The sequence below is a fragment of the Electrona antarctica genome (genome assembly GCF_951216825.1).
Source record: "Electrona antarctica genome assembly, chromosome: 2".
Taxonomy (NCBI): domain Eukaryota; kingdom Metazoa; phylum Chordata; class Actinopteri; order Myctophiformes; family Myctophidae; genus Electrona; species Electrona antarctica.
The window spans coordinates 22918120-22937606 of NC_136807.1; the positions used below are offsets into that span (position 1 = coordinate 22918120).

General features: G+C 41.5%; 2 protein-coding genes across 4 annotated transcripts in view; both read left to right on the top strand.

Annotated features, from left to right (window-relative positions):
* Window positions 1-3080, top strand: part of tuba5 (tubulin alpha 5) — a 10884-nt gene extending 7804 nt beyond the window's left edge. Inside the window, exons 5-7 of the mRNA XM_079520691.1 lie at window positions 631-808; window positions 2099-2277; window positions 2664-3080. Of these exons, the coding sequence (XP_079376817.1) occupies window positions 631-808; window positions 2099-2277; window positions 2664-2969 (663 nt within the window). The 3' untranslated portion in view covers window positions 2970-3080. The remainder of the gene's footprint in view (window positions 1-630; window positions 809-2098; window positions 2278-2663) is intronic.
* Window positions 3081-5886: 2806 nt separating this feature from the next.
* kdm5bb (lysine demethylase 5Bb) overlaps window positions 5887-19487 on the top strand; it is a 29751-nt gene continuing 16150 nt past the window's right edge. Inside the window, exons 1-11 of one of the 3 annotated variants that reach the window (XM_079493083.1) lie at window positions 5887-6419; window positions 9970-10047; window positions 10864-10986; window positions 11687-11857; window positions 13710-13766; window positions 14653-14931; window positions 15459-15552; window positions 16495-16619; window positions 16831-16989; window positions 18616-18735; window positions 19235-19393. In XM_079493083.1, the coding sequence (XP_079349209.1) occupies window positions 6258-6419; window positions 9970-10047; window positions 10864-10986; window positions 11687-11857; window positions 13710-13766; window positions 14653-14931; window positions 15459-15552; window positions 16495-16619; window positions 16831-16989; window positions 18616-18735; window positions 19235-19393 (1527 nt within the window). In that variant the 5' untranslated portion in view covers window positions 5887-6257. The remainder of the gene's footprint in view (window positions 6420-9969; window positions 10048-10863; window positions 10987-11686; window positions 11858-13709; window positions 13767-14652; window positions 14932-15458; window positions 15553-16494; window positions 16620-16830; window positions 16990-18615; window positions 18736-19234; window positions 19394-19487) is intronic. The other 2 variants (XM_079493084.1, XM_079493085.1) reach the window with 2 other exon arrangements.

Consider the following 19487-nt stretch of genomic DNA (forward strand, 5'->3'; position numbering starts at 1 on the left):
ACAATATATAGTGGGGGTCACTGATTTGTCTCTCTCTCTCAGCTAAGGGGTCCTGGGCCTGAAAAACGTTGAAGACTGTTTTACTGACGCTGTGTGTGACTGTGTGTATTTTTTATCTATTATATTGTGTGTATACTGTTGTATAGGCATACTACTAGAAGTGAGCCACACGTCCGTGTTGTTGTTTCTCTGTGAATATCGTGTGTCTGAGTGAGACACACACAAAGCGTACATTCTGAACGAAGGCAGACAGCGATGTGTCTTTGGCCACTGACCATTTTTTCGTGCTCATCGCAATCGCTCCCTCGCATCAGGGAAAGGGAAACTGCAAAAAAAACGTGCACAAAGCTGTGTGTGGTTGAAAACGCAGAGGTAAAGTCAGTGACGTATCACGGCCACAAAGCACAGGCGTAAACGGCACCGTATACTCCGCATATACCTCACGGTGTATGACTTGGCCAACCGAACTGCGCAAAAAGTTGTGATCAACCTCAAAATTGTACTTAAGTATAGGCTACTTGAGTAAAATGTACTTAGTTACATTTCCACTACTGACCACTGATCTATTGTGCCCATGTGGTGTCCTCCATCACAGCCTCTAACTGACCACTGGTCTATTGTGTCCATTAGGTGGTGTCCTCCATCACAGCGTCGCTCCGTTTCGACGGGGCCCTCAACGTGGACCTGATGGAGTTCCAGACCAACCTGGTACCCTTCCCCCGCATCCACTTCCCTCTGGTCACCTACGCTCCCATCATCTCCGCCGAGAAGGCTTTCCACGAGCAGCTGACCACGGCCGAGATCACAGGTGACTATATACAGTAGGGAAGTGGTTTTCATATCAAGGTCCATTGTTTATTCTGCAGTTTGAGCCACTTTGTAGATCTGCTATTTTCAAATAGACGCCCAGCAAGCCAAATGACGTCATGATAACGTTATGATGACGTCCTCCAGTGACTCCGGTGACGTTCAGGACTAGGCCAGATCACAGCCCATATGGGGATGATCTTTACGTCATTTCCAGGACGTCTTCACCAGATTAAATAATATAGCTTATTTTGGGCCAGATCTGACTAGTTATGATATGACTTAAGTTGATCTGGCCTCGATCGGACACTCTCTGATTCATCCAGGGACGTCCGTCTTAGTGGATACATTTTAAGTTGGTTGAAATCAGGTGATATTCTGGGCCAGATCTGACCAGTCTTGGTTTCACTTGATCTGGCCACAATCGAGACGTCACTAATTCGTCGAGGTCCTGACCGTGCTTGCTGGGACGAAATAGTACTGAAGTGGTTTTGTAATTTTGTAATAATAATCAAACTCTACAAAGTAACTATACTAAAGTTTTCAAATAATTGAGTCGAAGTAAAAGTATTGGAAATTGGAAATACTCAAGCAAAGTCAAAATGATATACAGTACTTAAGCAAATGTACTTTCCACCACTGTCTACACCAAATCTCTTCACCAAAAATAACAGATCTACAATCTTGTTGATTTGCTATTTTTCAGTTAATGCATGTTGATTTGTTTTCTCGATTAATCGAATAATCCAGATTCCAGAATAGCGTATTTTTTTTATCATTAAATGATACAAAAATACGCTATTCTGGAATAGAACAAATTATGTTCTATTGATAAAGGAATCGACGTGAAGAAAAGAATCTGATTAATTATTTTTGGTGTGTGTGTAAATAGCAGAACTATGAGCTGCACACATGAGCTCGTACATCTGCTATTCTGCACTATTTGTTATTTGGAGGGAAAAAAATACCCACTCCGAATATTATTATTATTAATTATTTAAATTTAAATCGATATAGTTGCACTGAGGAAAATACAGGACGCAGAGCTGGGGGTAGCAGAGACTGAAATGTTGAGGTTCTCTCTGGGAGGCGCATGTTCGATGTTTTGGGGATAAAGCCAGAGAGGCCAGACCTAATTGTGCAGGTTGGTGCATGGTTTCCTCCACCATCATTGTGTGAATGGGTGAATGTAATGCACAATCTATGTAAAGCGCTTTGGATAAAAAGCGCTGTATAAATGTACCATTTACCATTTACCATTTATTTACCTTTTGTTTTGCACCTCTTGCAGGCGACTGCTTCGAGCCGATGAACCAGATGGTGAAGTGTGACCCACGGCGGGGTAAATACATGGCGTGCTGCATGCTGTACCGCGGTGACGTGGTCCCCAAGGACGTCACCTCTGCCATCGCTAACATCAAGACCCGACGCTCCGTCCAGTTCGTTGACTGGTGCCCCACGGGCTTCAAGGTGGGAGGATGATATGATGTTGTTTGCAGTGGTGGAAAATGTACTCACAGGTTTTACTTAAGTAAAAGTATCAATACTGCATTATAGAAATATTCTTTTATAAGTAAAAAAAGTATTGGCATCGAAATCTACTTAAAGTGCAATAAGGTACTCATTATGATTGTCCCTCATCCCTCATACGATACGTACTAACTTTACATGAGTCAATTTAGCAAGAAATAGCCGCTCTCAACACGGTGCGGTGCGTCGCATTGCGAGCTTGTCGATCGGCTATTTTCAGCAATACCATTCCGCACAATAACAGAAAACTGAAAAGGCACTAGCCCTGCCTGAGGGACTCTGTTTATCCATATGGGGTTTAAGTTCACACCGCTGTCGTTCACCAGGTGGGCATCAACCAGCAGCCGCCCACGTCGGTACCCGGAGGTGACCTGGCCAAGATCCTGCGCGCCGTGTGCATGCTGAGCAACACCACGGCCATCGGTGAGGCCTGGGCGCGCCTGGACCACAAGTTTGACCTGATGTACGCCAAGCGGGCCTTCGTCCACTGGTACGTGGGCGAGGGCATGGAGGAGGGCGAGTTTGCCGAGGCCAGAGAGGACTTGGCCAGCCTAGAGAAGGACTACGAGGAATGCGGCCTGATGTGCGACGACTGCGACAACGACGAAGATGACGAAGGCGGGGAATTCTGAAAACGTTCTGAAAATGATGCACATCTTTTGTATGCCGTAAACATTTCCTGGGCTTTAATTTAAAGTGGCAATATGTAATTCTTTTAATGAATAAAATATAATCGTGTCTAATTTGTGTATGTTAATACAATTAACTTACACAATCTGTATGGTAGAGTAGGCTATGTTAATATACAATATCACTTATACAATCTGTATGGTAGAGTATGTTCTATTAAGACATTAAAGTTGTGTCAAAGGTCATGTCTCACCTAGACACAGGATCTGACATACATTTTTACCTGATGGTCAAGATTAAATTCATCCCCTGAGCAAGCAGGCAGGCTCTATTAGCTCAATGGTAAACATGTTAGCACTTGTGCAGAAAACCGGGTTCAAGTCCAGGGTAGAAGAGGAAAGTTACTGTAGTGCAGCTTTAAGTCAGTGTACATATAGTGTACATATGGACCCTTTCAGGTCTCATTTCATTGTGTATTAATAAAATAATCATGCACTCCATCTTTATAAGTTTCATTAAAACATTATAGAAAATCTTTCTCATTGCTTCATAGCTTCTTGTGTTGTATCATTTTGTAATAGAATGATTATAAACTGTATACTGTGTAGGCCTACATATATATCGTCTCTGTCGGTTGGAAAAAACGGTTGCTTTTCAGGATTCAAAATTCTAAAGCAGCAAAAGTAGCAGATCTACAAGCTCAAAACATGTTGCTTTGTGCCGCGTTTCGATCTTGTGGATCTGTTACTTTCGAATTTGATGCTTTAAAAAACAAAATATGGAGATAAGAGGTGTTGTGGAAATAATATATGTCCATCCGGGTGAATGTATATCTTAGAAGTTTATTCAGAAGAACAGCAACAAGCAAACAACATCTACTAGTCTAGCAGGCTTAGCCTGCATCACTCCAACTTTCTCTCTCAGTACATCTCTCTCTCGTCGTCCCCATCCCACTAGCCTTCCCCAGCTTCTCCGTAGGTCCTCTCTTATACCCCAGAAGCAGGTCCACACCTTCACAAAGGTACAATACAATACAGACGCCCTGACTGTCTTGGCTGTCGCCCCCCTCCTGAGACAGGAGGTGTGACATGGTCTTTTACATACAGCTTGATCAAAGGGTTGATTGGATTAAGACAGGCTTTCAGGCCAAGGTGTTGTTGCTCACAGACACGACCAGACAGACTAGCATGGAACAATATACTATATAGATTTGAGTTCATATTTCCCACAACAGAGGTTATACTGCTCGATAGCGACAGTGTATATATAACATAATAATAATAGTAATACATAAAATGTATATACTGTAGCGCTTATAATTCCCAGGATGTCTGGAGATGTCTTGGGCACAAATTGGGTTAAGTAGCCTACTCAAAGTCGCTTTACAAAACAGAACTATAGACTAAAACTTGGAACTATAGAAGTAAATTTATATATATATAGCTACAGTAGGCCTATATAAACTATATATTATAGGCCTACTATAAGAGCCTGCCCTATATAATACAATCAAACGGTCCATATACACAGTATAAAATCCTAGTTGAATTTAATTGGTAACATTTGTACCCTGTTGGGGTTAAAGGAATGCTTTAGTTTTTTCAGTGTAGGACATTTAAAGAAGAAGTCCCGGTGGCCGTGAAGGTGTCACCTGAAAGTATCCCTCCGCCAAGTGTAAACACACACACACACACACACACACACACACACACACACACACACACACACACACACACACACACACACACACACACACACACACAGCGAGAGAGAGAGAGAGAGAGAGAGAGTGAGTGAGAGAGAGAGGCTACAATGGAGACTTATAACAACGATAACACTCCTCCACTGTTACAACAACACATTAAAAACGTATTTACCTTTCAGGCTACATTTGTTTTTAATTGTGCTGCTTAACCCATCATGTAATGAATGCTTGTTAAATAAAATATTAAAATGTTAAATATTCGTTTTATTATTTATTATGGGTGATTTCAATTTGAATCATTGACTTTGAGAACACATACCATTGATGGTATTAAACATATTTAAATTAAAATATTCAGTTTATGGAAACTTGATATGACTTGATATATAGGCTAATGTATAATAGGCTACTATAATACTAATACTAATACTACTAATACTGCTACTACTACCACTACTACTACTAATAATAATAATAATAATAATAATAATATGTTTTTTCAGAGCATTGATTAGGTTACATTGATTAATATTATAGTTTATTGGATATTTCCATTTTTATAGCCTACTACTAGGAAAATATACTCCACTATACTTTTTGACTAAGCTGTCAAAATTTAGTTAGGCTACTAGTATAGTTACTTACAGATTTGGATTGTTAATACAAAACATAGGCTACTGGTATATCAAGTGATGTGTATTCTGTATGCTATATAGGTTAATAGTAATACAGAGTAGAAAGTCATTCAAATCAACCGCAGCTTTACCAGCTGCAATAAAGCGATTATTAATGCCTTTATTTGTAATTAACGCATTAATAATCACTTAATTGCATCAATCCTTATCCAATAATGGGGTTGGGGAAGGAACATTCTGCATAATGAGTATTTTGTTTAACCAAACTTAGACTGTAGGCTATTCATAATGGAGTGGGCTATATATGTCAATACTTGTATAGCCTATACTCACAGGGACATTGGGAATAGCTATTTATTTTAATCTAGAGTATCTGTGCATTATGTACTACTATAGCAAAGAATGCATCACAAATTATCCTTATTTGAAGGTGCATATACACTGCTATTTCCTTAAGGCTACTATGGTTTATATAATACTATGGTTTATATAATAATACAATGGTTTCCAGGTTTTAACGTGTTTATTATTGTTCAGTTTTAAAAGAAAAAGAAAAACAAAAAACAATAAAAACCACGAGTGAGCTTACTGGGCTACTTTCTTCCATCACTGGTGGTGATGCTAAACAAACTATGAGCTCTAGATCTAGTTTGTGGAGCGGACGTGCTCGCTGCCGTGGAACAGTCTCTCCACTCTGCGTGGATGCGTGTGTGTGCGTGTGTATGCGTGTGCGTGTGTGTGTGAGAGGAACACATCGAGCCACACACCGTAGAAAAGAAACCCAGGATTTCACACCCCCCACCACACACAGTCCCACATTTAAACCCCCCACACCAGCATCCATCTGATCTGACCCCCAGATCCAGAACCCCTGACCCGGTTACGGTAGGTCCCAGAGACCCAGACCCGGAGCGGATCGGACCAGCCAGCGGCCCCTCTCAGCCACCATCATGCCCCAGCAGCCTCAGCCTCGCCGGGATGAGTTCTGTCCTCCTCCGGAGTGCCCGGTGTTCGAGCCCAGCTGGGAGGAATTCTCTGACCCCTTCGCGTTCATCAACAAGATCCGACCCATCGCCGAGAAGACCGGCATCTGCAAAGTCCGACCTCCTCCGGTTAGTTGGGTTTTTGTTTATTTTGTATTTATTTAAATGAAACCGGTTTTAAAATCGGAACCGGTTCGGGTTCTTCTAGTCCGATCCGGATCCATCGATCGTTCGGAATCCACGTTTAAAGAGATGAGCTGCTGAGCTCGAGCCGCGAGCGAGGGGGGATTTAAAGGGACTAGTCAACATGGCGGATGGATGGTTTCATTCTTTGTGCCACTATATGCTGCTACCTGCCCCTCTTTCTTTCATAACGACTTATTTGTTATAATTTTTTTTACACGTTTATTGGTTTTGTTTTGGCACGTTGGGGGCTGTCAACGCGTTGTTTTTGTTTGTTGTTGTTTTTGTTCGTCAACAGACGTAAACAAACGAAACGAGCCCCGTCCTGTCCTGCTCATTGAAGGCTGGACGAGCTAGCATGCTAACGTTAGCTTAGCAGCAAAGCTCGAGCTATTCAACTGTCACTTTGTACTCCTGGGCGCGAGGTGTCGCTGTTGCTCGCTCTAAAAATAACAGATCTACAAGCTATCAACACGTCGCTTCGCGCCGCGTTGATAGCTTGTAGATCTGTTATTTTTTTATAGCATGGCAAGCTGCGACACCGTCGTACTGTGGAGTAAATTATGTCTATTATGAGGCTTGTTTAGTCGGTTTGGTTTCTACGCGGAAGGACGTCGAATAAATAATACAATATGATTGTAGTTTGATTGCTGGATATTGTTATTGTTGGTATCTTTGACATAAGTTTTGCTGTTGTTCACACATAAAACAAACAATGCAATTGTTGTGCTTTATTTATCATCGATGTGGTTGGTGATGATCAGTCAAACTGTGCGTGTGTGTGTGTGTGTATGTGCGCCGTGTGCAAGCCATCATTTCATCCCAAGTGTTAATATATTTCTGTATTGTTTTTATCCCCTTAATATAAGCAATTATTGGTATTTTTTTCGTTTTAAAGAGTAATACAATGTCCTACTTTTCAATTCACAACCCCTATTATTATTATTATTATTGTGTAATAACAGTTTTAAAGTTTGTAGCCTATAGTAGCCCTATACCATAGTCCATAACCTGTCATTAGTTACAATATCCTGCAGTTATAATACTTAGGCATGATTGTATTGTATGTATTGAGACTTCTTCATGTGTGAGAGCCAGTATGTTATGGGTGTTGTCCTCCATATTGTCTTTGTGGTTTTAGCAGGCCTGTTGACTGAGACTCCATCTGGCCATTTTGTGTGTCAGTCAGTGGGGGATGTTGGCTAGTAGACTAGTAGAGCACTTGTTCTCAAGTCCTGTTGGACCAGATTGATTTGCTTTATGGACCCCCATGACATATAATCTTTTATAATCCCATGGGACCCTAAATCACACCGTACAATTCTCAATATTTATTTAACTCGGTAAATGGAACCAAATGGACCCCCTAAGGGTTGACAGCCTAAAGTTACAGACTTTAATTTAATAATTTGGTCGTTTGGACCTTTGACCAGGAAAGCCTATACGTTATAGGCCTACCTTTTAAAACCAGGAAGCATCCATGTCATTTAAGATGTTGACTAGGCCTATAGGAATAATTTTTAAATTTTTGGAATAAAAATGCCAAAAAATGATTTTCAGAAAACTTTTTTTTTAAATCGGCCTCATGTCTAAATGGGTTAATATGCGACGGTGTGTCGTTTGCCATCATTATCTGCCTCGGAAGTATGGCTGGAGCCTGGAACTATACAATATTGATTAGCGTACTGTTCGCTGACAAGAAGGAAGGATCTCTTGCTTTTTAATATCATTATATGTCCCATTTTTTTTAATCCATAATCCAATACATTTGAAACTAAATCTTGAGAAAAGGAATAATAATAAAATAAAATAAACCCAATTTGCATCCTTGCACTCACAATCGACCCAATTTCAGTTTTCTTCCACTTCTTGTGTTGTTGTCATTGTTCAGGTTGTACATGAACAGTTATATGCCTTCTGTACTAAACAACAACATTATTCTCAAAGAAAAAAATACATTTTCACTTTTTCCACTGTTTCCCAAACAGTGGGCCGGGACCCATTTCTGGGTCGCAGACACATTGTTTATGGGTCCCTTTTATTTTTTGTTTCCTACATTCTTTTTATCCTTATTTCAAAAGGTTTTCAGAAAACATTCCCCAAAAAAGCAACATTTATCATGAATTAAAAACAAATTCAATGATTTTTCTCAGTAATTTCATGATGAAATAAAATAAATTCTATAAATTATGAAACAAATGATTAAGTAGTAGTGAAAATAGCAAAGCGACGCACTGTGAGCTTGTAGATCTCGATGTCCCGGGGAGAAATCAAATTTCTATTTTGGTTCACGGGCTAAACAGTTTGGGAACCACTGGTCTGCCTTGTGTAATATAATATTGGTTACATAATAATTAAGAATAATGATAACATTGGATTTAAGAGCAGGAGAGCTTCCTCTGGTTGGCTCCGGAGCTGTGAACGCTTGGCTGCACACACACAAAAGTAGCCTATTAAAAAATAAATAAGTGGAAATGTCGGCAATGAAAATGCATGGCTTGACTCGGATGCAATATCTTTTCTAATATGCTATAATATCAGGCCGACGCAATGTCGGCCGATGTCGTCAAAGTCGTATGATTAGTCACACACATTACTGCAGTGAAATTTGTTCCATTTGACCCATCTCTTGGAGTGGTGAGCCGCAGTGTGCCATGCTCGGGAATCATTAGTTGATTTGACCCCCAATCCAACCCATTGATGCTGAGTGCTGAGCAGGGAGGCATTGGGTCCCATTTTTACAGTCTTTGGTATGACTTGGCCGGAACCCCCGACCTCCCAGTTTCATGTCGGACCACACTCTAACCACAAGGCCATTGTCTGAGCCACTGTCAGAGCATGATTATGTTATGATAAATGATAAACTGTATTTGTAGTGCACTTTTCATTGATAGAAATGCATCTCTTCTCAATATGTTAGGGAAGATACAGTTAGCCCTACTGATGATGCCATATAGAGAGTCCTATAGACCAGTGCTTCCCAAACCTTTTAATTTCAACGGTCCATTTAGTTCCATTTGTACACTCTCAGAGTTACAGACCTGTAAGGGTCCATTTGGTTCCATTTGTACACTCTCAGAGTTACAGACCTGTAAGGGTCCATTTGGAACGCGCTCAAGGAACCCTGTACCCGACATTGAGAACCACTGATATAGACTTTTGACGATTATCAATGTTTATTTAGCAGTGCAAAATCTTTTGAAATCAATTTGAAATAGCCTATGTCAAACATTTTGATAGATTAAAGTACCAAATAAAACAGAACTTTTGACCATGTAAGCCTACAGTATGTGACGGTTTGTGAGCCTGTAGTGTAGCTCTTTTGTGAGCTTGTTGTTATTCTTCTTCTTATGTCTATGAATTGATTGCATGATAGGGCCGAAATTGAAACAAACAATACTTTTTTTTGTGCTATCCCTTTTGAACTGAGTGTTTGACTGTACTCTGTTGCTGTTTTTACATTTTTGTTCAATAATGTATGTATGTGTGTGTCTAGGGTTGGCAGCCTCCATTTGCTTGTGATGTTGATAAACTTCACTTTGTTCCACGTATCCAGAGGCTCAATGAGTTGGAGGTAAGTTAACGTATTCCTTACCCTGAAGAAGGCACTTGTATCTGCCGAAACGTTGGTTCCTACTCTGCATCCTAATAAATAATCGGGACTTTGGCTATCAGTGTGTGCCACTCTTTTGTCTTTTTAAGACTTAACTCTTTAGATGTTTCTGCCGTGAGCTGGCACCACTACTAAGACTGGTGTGCGTTCAGCATCCTCCTGCACAAAGTTAACGTTTGCACTCACGTATGCATACGCATGCCTTTATGTTGATATAAAACATTACTGAAGTAGCACTCTAGAGTTATAAAAAAAATACATGTCAATGTCATTCTTACCTTTTTCAATGATAGTTGGCCCTTTAATCGGAAAAACTGTCGCTTATCAGAGAATACGAGCACCTTTTGCTCCCAAGGAGGGCACGTGAAAATGGTCTCCCATATCAATGATTATGTTATGCAGTATAAACAAGACATTTGCCTATACACTTGTAATGCTGACTTGTGTCAATCGGTGCTCGAGGGTGAGTGAGACTTCTGGTTGTAGCTTGTAGCACCTATAAGGCACTATAGTGTAATGTGGACTAGTTATTATGTAGGTTGGACTGCTGGTGGAGCTATGGGGAATGCTTAAATGAGACTCTTGACACAAAGGGGTTAAATGCAGTGGTGGAAAGTAACTAAGTACTACATTTACTTGAGTATTTCCAATTTCCAATACTTTTTCTTCTACTCCACTACATTTCGGATCCAAATGATGTAACTTGTGTGGTTGTCATTTCTCCAGGCACAGACCAGAGTTAAACTCAACTTGTGTGGTTGTCATTTCTCCATGCAGGCACAGACCAGAGTCAAACTCAACTTCTTGGACCAGATCGCCAAGTTCTGGGATCTGCAGGGTTGTGTGCTGAAGATCCCCTTTGTGGAGAGGAAGATTTTGGATCTGTATAAGCTACATAAGGTCAGTATTTGATGCTCAAGTCAATGCTTTACTTCTGTGCTTCCCAAACATTTCAGCTCTTGTCTCACCAGGGACCTTAACTACTCTACAAGCTCAGTAGCTCACAACAACGCTTGTAGATAACATATTCTTCACTACTTAAAGGAGAATTACATACTAGAAGGCTTTCTTACCTTTATTTGTAGTTGTTACGTCCTCACCAAAGAGGTCCAGGTGTTATTTTGTGCAAAAGTGCATTATTAGCTATTTCCCCTAATATAAGCCCTCCATGGGGGTTGGGTTTTTGTGCTAATTCGCCATGGAAATAAGTAGTAAAGTGTCCTGCTTGGGATACTATTTACATTATGAAGAGAGGATAGATATTAAAAAAAATAGATTTTTGAGCGGTGGAAATAAGCGAATTAGCACAACACCCCATAGCCCCATTCAATTCAATGCAATTCAATGCAAATCATTGAGGGCTTATGGTAGGGGAAATAGCCAATAATGCAAGAGATGACGTGACCCCCCCACCACCACATATTGTATAGAATTAGAATTAAGTTGCAGATTGAACCTTTTCATATATTTCACAGATAATAGCCGATCTACAAGCTCAGCCTTTTTTGGGGGGCAAAAGTTCTCCTTAGAATAGGGTTGCTAGAACCCCCTGTTGAAGATCCCTGCCCCATTAAAGTTGAACATTGTTGTTGTCCGGCAGCTGGTGGCGGAGGAGGGTGGGTTCGAGCTGGTGTGCAATGAGAGGCGATGGACCAGAATCGCAATCCAGATGGGCTTCGCTCCAGGCAAGGCCATTGGCTCGCACCTGCGCGCCCATTACCAGAAGGTCCTGTACCCCTACAGCCTGTTCCAGAGTGGAACCACACTCCTGGTGAGTTAAATATATGGTAAATGGTGCATTTATATAGCGCCTTTATCCAAGGCGCTTTACATAGATTCAGTGTGTTCGGGGTTCAGTGTCTTGCTCAAGGACACTAACTCTGGGGGAGCCCGGGTTCGAACTGGGAACCTTGCGGTTACCATCCAGCCACTCTACCCCTGAGCCACCGCAGTTACACTTAGGCCTATTTATAGTCAGGATTTTCGGTGGTGAGGTGACCACCGCGGCTCCGTGACGTCATGTTGTAGTTACGGTGGTCACCTCACCACCGATAAATCAGACTATGAATAACGCTTAAGACACCCATCTATCACCTCATCATTACATTAAAAGGCCATTCAGAGCAAGAGCTATAACTACAACGAGAACTACAGATTCTATATATATATATATATATATATAGCCAGCACTCCCACGTCCATCTGGTCATTTTAATTAATTTAAGGCAGGGCAGCGTCAAGCCGAAACGTGTCCCGTGTATGACTGTATGTATGCTGTCTGTGCCTTTAATTAAATTAAAATGACCAGAAGGACTTCAGAGTGCAGGCTTGTTAAGGCCACACCCTACCTTCCGTGGCTGTGGCCCTTAACACCCTCAAAGACAATTTCGACCCTATCATCCCTATTCTGGTGCAAAAATACCATATTCTACAATGTGACAATTGGCTATTTTTGGCGAAGATCCTATCAATGTTAGTTATCAATAAAATAACATCTCGACATACTGTACAATTAAAGATTAAGAAATCAATGTAATGAAAATACCATGGAAACGGACTGCTTGTGTTCATCTTCAGAGCTCATTTCAATATCCGTTCAATATGTAGTTTATAGAGATTCATTAAAGGAATTATCCACTCACAAAATGTCAATTTCCCGTCCCACGATGGGCAGTTGACCACAGTTGACAGCGATTTTGTGTTATTAAAAAAATAATAATAATACGGACAGAGATTATTTTATGATCATGATCATTATGTAGACAGATGAAGGAGGAATAAAAAGGTGTCTTTTTAAAAATACCCCAGGCCTTAGTAAGCATGTTTCCATTAGCCGTGTTTTCGCGCATTTCAGGCTCTTGCGCAAAAAATCCTTGCGGGGGGTGGATTTTTGGGTTATATCGAAAAAGTGAAATGCGCAAATGGGGTATGGAAACACTTGCGGAAAATAGAAAGCATTGAACTCGCATTATATCGCTTTTGAACAGTTGGAAAAGAAAAAACTTGAACGGGGCGCCCTCCATCAGGCGCCTCCATCAGCCGGGGCGCCTGATGGAGGGGAAAGGAACTGGTTGGAATAACGTGTTCCTTCCACGCGCTACGTCCAACCAGGGAAACTCCCCCCTGTCAGGTGTAAAGGAGCAACTTGGACACTCAGGCATGAAGGAAGCATGAGTTCAAGTCCGTTGCTCTCCCCATGTCCCCCATATATGGGGACTAGGTTGGCGGAGGGTGTGTAGAGCCCAGGATCACATTAGATAATTGACACGGGTGAAAAATGGGTTACAAAATCGTGGGATAAAAATCATGAAAAAAAAAAAGAAAAGAAAACACAAGTTACACAATGTTTTACAGCTGCAATCAATCAATCTATAAACGTTCAACTTAAGCCTGGATTGATTTTCGTCGCACGTTGGTGTCTCGCAGATAACATTATACGATGTACAATATCACAGCGGATGAGATGCGTTGAATCAGTACTGACACAATGTAATTGTGGCATTATTATAATCGTCTAATCTAATCTACGTTTACAACACGTAAGCTATTTTGTACATTTTTGGGAAATATATATATATTTAATTATTAAATATGCCAACCCAAAGTTCTCTCCTATGCCTCAGGCACCAGACACAGCTTCCAAACTGATGGGTTTGGAGGCTGATCTTGAGCATGAAGAGGTATGTTGGTGTCACTGCTAAGGAGACCATGAGGTCTATTTATTAACACAATGCATGTGTAATATTAACCACTTCTTACTCCCTACAGCACAACTTTGTGCTGTATTAAATGGTTTGTGTTTCCTCTGGCGGCTGAAATAACTAACTAACCACTTGGCTACTTCTGTCTTACGGTGGCTCTTAGTAGATCAGAGGCTTAAAGTACATCTTGAATCCTTGACTTAATTTGCTTGTAACAGAGCAGTTCTATATTGCAGTATTGCTAAAGGTGAAGGAAAGGAACTGGTTGGAATAATGTGTTCCTTCCATGTGTGTTCCTTCCATGCGCTACGGCCAACCGGGGAAACTCCCCCCTGTGATAAGAAGTGGCTTGGACTCCTCATGCATTGGTAAATGGTAAATGGTGCATTTATATAGCGCCTTTATCCAAGGCGCTTTACAGAGATTGTGCATTACATTCACCCATTCACACACACATTCACACACCGATGGCAGCGGAAACCATGCAAGGCACAAACTAGCACATCGGGAGCAATTAGGGGTTCAGTGTCTTGCTCAAGGACACTTCGACAGTAACTCTGGGGGAGCCCGGGTTTGAACTGGCAACTGGCAACCTTGCGGTTACCATCCAGGCACTCTACCCCTGAGCCACCGCCGCCCCCCTGCATTGAAGGAAGCATGAGGTCAGTCCGTTGCTCTCCCCAGGTTGGCAGGGGGAGTGTAGCGCCCAGGATTTCATTAGACAATTACGTTAAACAGAACACAAAAATGGTGGAATTAATAAAAAATAAATAGCGGTATTGATACTTTAACTTCAGTAAAAATGTTGAGTACTTTTTCCACCACTGGTGATAACGCTGGTTGTTGTGTGTTCCGTTCCGACCAGCAGGGCGGCGGTGTGCAGAAATCTGAGCGTCAGCCAGAGGAAGTGACGACGAACAGTCCTGACATGAAGGAGTATAAACCTCATGTTGACCATCCCCCGGTCCAGAGATACCCTGTCCCTCCGCCAATGTCTCCGCTGTCTCCCAGCGCTCAGTACAGTCCTGACATGAAGGAGTATACACCTCATGTTGACCATCCCCCGGTCCAGAGATACTCTGTCCCTCCGCCAATGTCTCCGCTGTCTCCCAGCGCTCGCCGAGGCAAGCACGTCAAATCTGAGGTGATTAACGTTTATCACGAGAATCTATAGTTGATGTTGTTTTCGCCCCTGACCGTCCGTTTACACGCCAGTGTTCATTTTGACGGCAAAAATTCAGTTTTAGTTTTAGTCGTCGATGTCTTTGAATAAAGTTCAATTTAGTTTTCGTCATGTTTTTAGTTGTCGTGAGATCGACTAAATCTACAGTTGATATAGTTGTCTAAAATGTATTTTGGCGGGCTGCAATGCCTGATTTATACTTGCAGAAAATAGCCGATCTACAAGATCACAACACGTAGCAGATGCTTGGAAAAAATGATTTAGCCAAATGTCACAATGCGTCGCACGCAGAGCTTGTAGATCTGCCATTTTCAAAATATTTGTATACATTTGAAAACTTATGAAATGGGACATTCTGCAAAATTTTGAATTCCGGACTTTTACTTGTATTTCTTCTACATTGCAGTATTGATACTTTTACTTAAGTAAAAGCAATTGAGTCGTTTTTCCACCACTGATGGTATCATGGTTGTATTTTCCCCTTGTAGTCTGTCTGTGTGAAAACGGAAGGAGGCGAGTCTGGAGAGAGCAGACCCAACCTGAGGAGGAGGATGGGCTCGTTTGTTGCCAAGACAGAACCAGGTAACAACATAATGTGAAACCTCTTATCTCCATATTGGAACTTTTAGTGTTTGTTTTGTAAATTAACACCCTATGTGATCATGCTACAGCGTCACACAAAAGCATCAAAAGTAGCAGATCTACAAGCTTGAAACGTTTTGAGCTTGTAGATCTGCTACTTTTGCCATTGTTGTATTTGAGTCTTGAAACGTAACCGTTTTGGACACACAAGACAGATACGTATACTCCCGTTCATTGAAATGTTCATGAAAAGTGTTTGTAGAAATGTTAAGTAAAGTTATGTAAAATCTTCTGTTTTGTTTCAACGGAATGAAAGCTTAAAAATATTGATGCCTCAAATTTGATGAAAAATCAAGTTTAGACAAGTGGTTCTCAAACAGCAACAGAACACCATCTGAAAAGGTTTTGTACCAGAAAAAAACCCCAAAACATCTAAATTATTCAACATTTTCCAATTCTTTAACACTCTAATTTGATGTTGTTAATATAAACAAGGACAAAGCTTTTCAGAATAAAAATTCAACATGCAGAAAAACTAACGTCTAATGCAGTGGTTCTCAAAGTGGGGTCCGGGGACCCCCAGGGGTCCTCGGATGGGTTCCAGGGGATCCCCAGCGAAATTTGTTAATATAGCGTCGCAATAATGTTTTGACCCTTTGACTCCTGAAGACGACTTACACGTGTTAATTGACTGTTATGTTATGTTTTCATTGTTTAATCCACGTTTTTAATAAGTTTTAAGTGGTTTCCATCTGACAGAGTGGGATAAGTGACGGTTTTGATGACGTTGTCGCAAAAACATCAATCGCACTGGCATGAAAAGGGTTCTGGGAAATTGAGGCCCAATGCATTACAATGGCGGCGGTGCCGTGCAGCGCGCATTCCTCCTCCGGCATTAAAACTGTTAAGCTTATTTCTCCTGCTGTTTTTTGTTTTTTGCAGAGAAAGAGATCCCTGTCACAGTAAAACAGGAGCCGGTGGAGAGTCAAATAATTGAGCCTGTGATTGAAGCAGACAAAAACAAGTCCCGCTACAAGAAAAACATCCCTCCAATTCCTCTGAGCCCTGTAAGTACCAATCTACAAGTAAGTCACACCTCTACACCAAATCTCTTGGCCGAAAACAGCCGCTCTAGAAGATCTCACAGCATAGATCGGCTATTTTCAGCCATTTGATCTGCTATTTATTTTTGGGAATGACATGCCCCAAAAGGAGAACAGCCAGAGCCTGGTTGAAGCTGGTTTCAGAGCCCTTATGATGTGGGGTGTTCCTCTCCAGGTGGATCTGGTGGTGTGTCTGGTGTGCGCCAGCGGCGCTGACGAGGACCGCCTGTTGCTGTGCGACGGCTGCGATGACAGCTACCACACCTTCTGCCTCCTGCCCCCCCTCCACGACGTCCCCAAAGGGGACTGGAGGTGTCCCAAATGTCTGACTCAGGTAAACAACCTAAACCACTGGAGGTGTCCCCAAGTGTCTGGCTGGTGATAAATATTGTTTTGGGAAACTCTCCTGACAAAAAGGATTGGTTAGGTAATTAATACCAACTAAAATTACAACAAATAGGCTTTCCTCTACGTCATTACATCAAGTGTTCAATGTTGTGCAGCAAGGTAGTGTTCTCTGATTGAATGAATTCTGATTAATTGAAAATGGAGGACCCTGATGCAAACAAGTCTGGAGGACGAGAATAGGCCAAAGTAACGTATAGAACCGTGCCAAAAAGGTCCAAATTACCCGACAAATATTTACACGAGTTCCGAGCCCTGCATGGGTCCCTTTGATCAGAAAACTCATGGCTTATAAAGCCTATTTATGCCACTGACAGTCCCGCAATATCACCGGCCAGTCCTGCAGCTAGAAGACTGCAACAGTTCCACTGAGATCCAAAAACATTACCAAACAGAATGAGAGAGTGAGCGGGCGGGCGTGCGAGAGGGACTGTTTATTTGTGTGGAGTCGCTCACAGAGAGAGAAGAGAGAGTTTGTGTTTATATTGTGACGGGACATTATATAGACTCCTTAACAGACGACGTCACACTGATAAGCAACAGCATGCGAGCGCATACCGGCAGCAGAACAACACCACCTCTCATAAGATGCAATGGAAAAGTTCTAGCTGCACTCACGTGTAAAAAATGCCCCATCAAACTTTTAGATGCTGTTTTTATCCCAGTGTGGAGGAAGAATGATTAGGATTTTTATTGTGATCTCTCGCCCTTGAAATATATAATCCATTGGTTTCTGTTGTGTGTGAACAATAATAGCAATTCAAAACAGTTGTCCTCAAAACCACACCTCCAGTCGCTGTCATAAGAACGGAGGTGCGCTCATGATAACGGCAGCAGAGCCTGGTTGTCCACGGCTGCACACGCACCTGCAGCCCATCAAGTATAATTTATGCTTTGTCCCGCGATGGTGTCGCGCACGCAGACCTCTACGCTCACAACAGTCGCATCTGCGATGCGATGTGAGCTTGTATATCAGCTGTTCTCTGCGTGCAGTACTGTTGCGCTTTGAAGTATAATTGTCTCCTAGGGCGCATCTCACTAGCCAAACACACAAGGAGATTGAATGGACTGAAACCAGCGCTCCCCAAAACAACAGGTTTGGGGAGCAAATAATTGGTCTAGGCATATTATATTGTGACACCGTGATGAGCTGCTCAGAGATATGTACATACAAGGTTTCCACCTTGTATGTCCAAAACCACTATATAACCGCTATATAAATTCAAGCTATTAAAACCATTTATTTAAAAAGAAGACCTGTGTTCAAATGTAGTTATTATTCAATACAATAATTGATGAATAGTTATATATATATATATATATAATATTCATATAAAATCAAATTTTGCTTTGAAAGTGACTCAATTTGTTTGTCTACAAGGCAGCTCACAGTTGTCGGCTATTGTCACAATTTTTGCACGAAATGACAATATATGGCATTTATTCATCAGAAAATATTAAAAGTTGCATTTTTTTTGCCCCACTGCAACCATAATGCAACATTGTGTTTTTTGTTTTTTTTCTTTTCTCACTCTCTTTCATCTTTGTCGAGCAGGAATGCTGCAAACCTCAGGAGGCGTTTGGCTTTGAGCAGGCTTACAGGGACTATTCTCTGCGTGCGTTCGGGCAAATGGCCGACGCGTTCAAGTCAGACTACTTCAACATGCCCGTCCACGTAAGTGTCCAAAGTAAAGGGTTCTTCTTCACAAAGACACGTTGTGTTCCCTGTCTTCTCTCTGGAGGACACCTGTCCCCCGTCTTCTCTCTGGAGGGCAGATGGTAGTCTAAAATCTAAATCAGTTGGTCGTGTGGATCAACATTTTATGTGTCCCTTTATTTTTTGTTTCCTACATTTTGTTTTGAATTCATATTATAAAAGAAAATGAAAATCCAAAACTATCAAAAAAGAATCATGAATGAAAAACAAATTCAAAGATTTTTTTCAAAGTAATTTCATGAATAAATAAAGGAAATATCTAAGAAATTCCATGAAAAACAAATGTTTAAGAAGTAGTGACCGATCTACAAGTTCCCAATGTGGCGCGAAGCGGTGCATTGGGAACTTGTAGATCTGCTATTTTCACTAGGCAAAAATCAAATTTCTCATTTGGGTCATGGGCTAAAAACTTTGGGAACCACTGGTCTAAATGGACGTGTGTGTGTTATTTCTTCAGATGGTGCCCACGGAGCTGGTAGAGAAGGAGTTTTGGCGCCTGGTGGGCGCCATCGAGGAGGATGTAACGGTGGAGTACGGAGCAGACATCGCCTCCAAGGAGTTTGGGAGCGGCTTCCCCATCCCCAACGGGAGGTTCAAGGTCTCCCCGGCAGACGAGGTACAATACAAACATCTATGTGTGCTGTGCTGGCCACTCCTTGTTGTGATGTTGGAATGTGTTTTTTAACGGCCCCTTGGAAATAAATCTAAGT